Source organism: Neodiprion pinetum, chromosome 1 (assembly GCF_021155775.2).
Source record: "Neodiprion pinetum isolate iyNeoPine1 chromosome 1, iyNeoPine1.2, whole genome shotgun sequence".
Classification (NCBI taxonomy): Eukaryota; Metazoa; Arthropoda; class Insecta; order Hymenoptera; family Diprionidae; genus Neodiprion; species Neodiprion pinetum.
Window position 1 is genome coordinate 13,190,751 of NC_060232.1, and position 6,000 is coordinate 13,196,750.

At 39.1% G+C, this 6,000-nt stretch overlaps 1 protein-coding gene across 1 annotated transcript in view; it reads right to left on the minus strand.

The window, feature by feature from the left end:
- Positions 1-5,742, minus strand: part of LOC124210800 (protein Skeletor, isoforms B/C) — a 70,586-nt gene extending 64,844 nt beyond the window's left edge. Inside the window, exons 1-2 of the mRNA XM_046609164.2 lie at positions 5,700-5,742; positions 4,660-4,830 (exon numbers count right to left, since the gene is read on the minus strand). Coding sequence (XP_046465120.1) covers positions 4,660-4,726 — 67 coding nt within the window. The 5' untranslated portion in view covers positions 4,727-4,830; positions 5,700-5,742. The remainder of the gene's footprint in view (positions 1-4,659; positions 4,831-5,699) is intronic.
- Positions 5,743-6,000: the final 258 nt, after the last annotated feature.

The window sequence follows — 6,000 nt, forward strand, 5'->3', positions numbered from 1 at the left end:
TCTTTCAAGGAAAAAAATTTGGAATTTTAATTACAGTAATTGAACATTAAATGTTTTTGCGCAGTCACAGTACGTGTAGTTGAATACATACGCAGTGACTCGACGTTTTTTCCCTGTATATTTCGTCTTACAATCACTGTTTCCATTATCCAATACGACTTTCGCTTCTTTTGATAAGAGTAACTGAAAGGAAAAAAAGGTGAAGTCAAGACGACCTGCGGCCGCAGTTCGCAAAGAATATTGACACGTATCCGGTCTTTCGTACAGAGACTGAAGACTGTCGACTGGAGACCTCTCAGCTGGGTTAACAAAAAGAGAGAAATCGCCAAGAACTTGGACGAAAGGTACACAATAATGACCGGCCTCATCGATACGGTCATAGAACGAAGGTAACAGTATAATAATAGAGTTGCAAAGTTAAACGAACTAACTGAATTCACTGGGATCAAAGAGATTTTTACTCAAAGGTTCAAGGAAGTTCCGTAAAGACTGCATCTTCTACGGATAGAAATTTTCTCTGATTATTTTATCCAGTGTTTGTTTGTTACGTGCATAGATAAGAGTGTAGACTACGAACCAATAACGATTGATATAATTCAAGAATGAGAAAGCGAAAGATAACGTAGGTTGAAAGCATCGATTTACTATAACAAACTGCATGATAGTACAGAAAAGAACATACCATGTTTTGATGGATCTATCGTGAATTTATTTTTTATGCCGATCCGTAAGTGGGTATCGATTATCCTAGCTTCGGACTACCGTGCCTTCTCGTCGTTGCGTCCCGTTGTAAGCCCCTACTGCAATGTTTTCACAAGGACCCCCCGGAAGCTGGGATCCAACTGTAAGCCCGATAAGCTGCTAAATGTGCGCAATTTGAGTTCGAGGATCTGCAGAAACAATATTCCCTACTTGAACCCAACTAATACTGAGTTTAGTTTGCGCTTGCTATCAGATCCACGTCGTCGAAGGGGCAGCGTTATAACTGCTAAGGGACGTGGGTGTATAACCCAGAATAATTACGCCGGTGATGATGGCAATTTGATGTGATCCATCATCTCATTTTACCAGATTTTACAATATTGTTATAGATTAAGGTGACCAGGTCAAGTTTACTTTCCATCTCAGTCTTCCTGCCCGCAAACAAATTACTGTTCTTTTCTGCGATAAGAAAGAATACGGAATATTGCTCAATGATTATATGAGTTACCGAGACTTAGCTTTGCAATTTATTTACACTGGTTTGAATTCGCATTGTTACTTACGGAATGGATTCCTGAAATTGCAGCTCAATACTTCGGGGCTAGCGTATGAACAAAAGTTACTAACCTACACGAAATACCAGTTATTTTTATAGCTTGACATCGGCTCCAACATCAGAGTTTTGACTGCATTTAATCGTTTTCGACGAAAAAGTGGAGTTCTTAGAGATTTGTCCTCAAGAAAAACACTGTGCAAGTCCTACTATTCATCAAAGGGTTACCTAATATTGATGCAGCTCTTAACTGGTACTATCCTTGGTCCAAAAGACTCGTAAACAGCTTTCTCGGGTGATGGACTTGTATTGATCGGGATGGATGATCTTTACTGGATGAAAGAAACTCAGGATTGATGTTAAATTCGGAAGATAACCGTATAACGGCAAGCTCAATTGTGTACAATGACACAGTGGTTACATAGTGAGTATCATGATGGTACAGTATCACGACTGCAGTTGAAACCACTGTAAGGACGGTACCATTTTGTGCCTGTGCACAAGATTTTTAGAGAACAACCAAATTCGAGGGTTACTTACTTTTGCCACCTGATAGCGTATTGCTAGTCATCAGAAAATGTGAATGTGAAGTAAAAGAATTGTGAATCTTGCGAGTGATGAAAGTTTACCACCTTCAGGCTTTCGACAAATGTGTTTTATCATGAACGAGCAATAATTTGATTGATCAAAAACCAACTCGTGTATTGTTACACGGGTGTAATCTGTGCAAGGCGTGCCGAGCAGAGGCTTTCGTTGGAAAGTGATGGAATCGGTCAAGCGTGCAAACGATAAGTCGGAGTCTTACACATGATCTCTTGGTCTCGGGTCTACAGTTAAACAGCACGTCATTGAGCGCGTCACATCAGTGTAACGTTCTATTGTAGATCAGTTAGGTCAGTACAAGAAACACGGACGATGGGTGAGAGTTCTTGACGTAGAAAAATCAGGCCATGTCTCTTGCTATTGCAGGGACTTCACTGAGATTGCTTAACGAATGCTGATACGCGCTGTAAAATATTATTGTACATGCGGTACGGTTCGTAAGCTGCTATTACTTCAGTGAGTAAATGATAGAGACATGAGAGAAAAACTATATCGGGTACAGTTTACACAGTCATAGAGAGAGAGAAGACGGACAAATGGTAAATCAAAATTACCGTATCAGCAAGACTTGATCGGGCTCATTGATTCAGAATATGTATCAAATTCTATTGTGCGAAATTAATTGCCATTACTTCTCCGTTTTTTGTACTAAAATTTGAGGTGCCAGAAATTTCTAGCTTGTTCATTCCATGTAAATCGTTTAAAGGGTGCAAGGGTTGAACGACTACCTGCTTCCATCTATGAGAGATGATATAGAACGTAGAATATTACAAATTTCATCATTCAAGAGTCCATAAATCGGTCAACTTTCAAAGTAGCATTCAATACCAATTTCCAGGTTATATTTGCTATCACAACAAATTTAGCGCCCGGCATGTAAATTATTCATGTCAAGTTAAAAATAATTAAATCGCCACAGCATTGTGATAGCTCCTTCTCAAACGGTACCATGAATTTAGAATGCAACGTTGTCAAAGTTTGGCAGAAAAATTTCAAACCGTTTCACGAAACTCGTGCAAGCGTTCACTCTTTACTGCATCAGCAAACTATGGTGATAAAATTAAAACTTCATAATATCTATATGAATAAATTTACCCTCAAGAAGAACCCTCTACAACTGTCCTGACGTCTATAGATTAATACTTTAAAAGTGACTAAGAGCATAGCGAAGGAATGAAAGCGAGAGATAGAGAGAGAAATCAAGAAGGATAGCTGGTCTTAATTTACCTCTCGCCTAATCTCGACGGCACAGACGTTCCGGAGTAGCTAGTAAGTTTGAATTCATCTGAAACAGCGAGCGACGAACCTGGATCCCCAGGGTAATAGTCGACGTTGCATCAACTATCGGAAACTTGGCGGAAACTATTCGCCGTTGTAATGGTCTCGATATAGGGGCCACAGTGTATTTGATTTAGTTGCGAGTGAGGAAATGAAAGGGTAATAAGTTCCCGGTGTCTATGTTTTGTCCTTTTGATCGCCATTAACAGAAGCACAACACCATCTTTGTGTACAAGTTGAAGAATAGCTTATGCACCCTATTTGCCAAATGTCCCGAGATAACTTTATACGGAAAATTAGCTGAAAAGTGACGTTTTCCCGCCAGTGGACCAACAATACAGCCTCGCTACCATTTCAACGTTAATATGCTCGAATCCGATGTCTGCATTCTTTAACGTATGGCTCAACAAGAACTTGAAAAATCGTGAGATTGCATATAACAGTACATGATACTGTTACTGTTGGGTGTTTTCATTCGACGGGTATACTATCTGAATCCATCATAGAGGTCTCACTGCGCGAATATATTTTGGCACACATCACTGTAGTGGTGACGATAATCATCAAGGAAAAGAAGAAGAGGAAGAAGATATTAATGAAAATAAACTCCGAATGCAGTGACAGTGATTGTTTTATGTTTCTAAGTTTCTGACACAAGCACCAGTGAACTTTCAATGAATCTGAATTCAAATCGGACATACAATCGGATCACAAAATCATCGATATCAAAGTGATAATTTAGAGTTTCGAAGGTGCAGTTAAAGCTATACTTATATCCTTCACGTAGGAAAAATGCACAAGCCACGAAATCGAACCGAGAAAGCCGAGCTATCAACAATTTTAGTGCAACCACATTATTTTCTTTTTACCTATGCCAAATAATATACCAAGTCTATCAAGCTGATTTATTATTGCTTAATTTGTTCGTCAAAAAATGGACTGAAAGCTTTCGAACATTAACTTGCCTTCAGATTCCCTTGCAGTTACTCGAAAAAGCACTGTAACGTTATACATTGCAAGTGATTCGGAGTATACTTTACACTTGTAAACAAAATGAAGTTCATCGTAATTCACAAAGTATAGATAAACACTTACGTTGGTTTTGCAAAAACTTACAATGAGTGTTATCGCTACTTCTGGAATTACTGATAAATTCAAAACTAAGACTAACATTTCTCGTGTTTGTCATGTAACGTCAGTGGGATATTTTTTGCGCCAAATTCTAAAGGATAAGCCATATTTGCACTACACACAACACTCGGCATGTACTTGCACAAACGTTGATGCTGCTTGCTCTGGAAAAGTAGCACGTCAGTCACGTAATAGATATTAAATGTGACAAAAGTGTAAACAATTTTGGGTCAGTTAATTCACGAAAATTTATTTGAAAAACACAAAAAAAAAAATAAATAAATAAAACAAAAAATCCGTAAAGCTGTACGGCTTGTTTTTAGATGTTCAGAGTTAGAGGTCACAGTTTCAATGTAAGACTCATTGTTGATCGCCGAATTATGGGTACTTACCCAAGTCCGGTATGAAGAAAACGCAAAATATAAGGGCAGAAGTGACGCGCAACCCCGTCGCCTCCATTTTCTGTTCTCCAGTTCTCCGCCACTACCACTACCAGACTCTGATCCCGTTCCCGTTGATGGTGCACGCACACACACGAGGCTTACCCGCGCACTTACATCGATCTGTAATCGAAAAAGTCACCCATTCGTTACCATTGAATTAGTTATTCTTGTTTTTTTTTTTTTTTTCTTTATAACTATTTTAGTCGGTTTTATTCATTTTTACTTTCATGTTCACAACCGGATGTATCCGGATTTTTATTATACTCATCCTCACGAACTATATACATCTTATCTGTACGTTGATGGAAGTTATTCTACCATTTTCCCGTATTAAGTATGTCACAACAATCGGTGTTCTGTAGCCAAAACTTTGTTCTGCGAGTATTTTTCACACAGAATTCATGATGCTAAACAGCTCCCACTGCTCAAAAAGATTCTACATATTTTCTTGCGTTTAATTACCTTTACCAATTGTTACGGTAACGCGACTGAATAATCATTAGTAAATTTATAATTTTTATGGCATAATTTTTTTTTCTTTCAACAAACAAATAAACAACAAACTAATATTTTTGTAGACAGTGTAAAACTGTTGAACGTAAACGTTCAGTGGCAAATAGGTTGAGCCTTTTAATTCTCATTCTCTACTCTGACGACAAAACGCCGATGTAGATGACGATTTTTCACCGAGACCGTAAGACTTCTCAGCTTAATTGTAGTAGCACAACATTTTTAACAATAATACAGTGGTTTAATCCGATTGTTATTTTGAAAAATCGATCAAATCCATTTTCAAACATTTCGGCGGTGTTCTTGAGGTGAATATATATTTCTGTTTTTGTTTTCACTTTGACGAAATGGTGAAGAATGAAAAATGACGGAAATAAAAGAAAATTAAAACAAATCCGTTAACTCAGGAAAACTGCAGGGATACTGTCAACAAGGCTGTCAGACGAAAGTGGCGGGCGATGCGAGCAGAGCCGCTATACCTAGTTGTTCCAGAAACCACTGCGCGTCACGCTACGAGCTTCGGCCAAGAAAGGACTGAAAACGGTAGACGGGACATGTATTGGCTTGGTGGAAAGCTCCGCCCTTCTACTGAGGAGTGGGAGGACTCTGCGGAGGGCGAGCTTGCGCCCTCGTCAGAACATCTACGCGTGGCACAACCCCTTCTTCGCCTTTTTTCCAACTGTCTTTAAGCTCTCGCTGGTGCTCGATGCAATATAAGCTCTTAGGCCGAGTTTCCACTGCATTTTGCCCAGCCAGCCCCACGGTGACTCGACGCGCCCT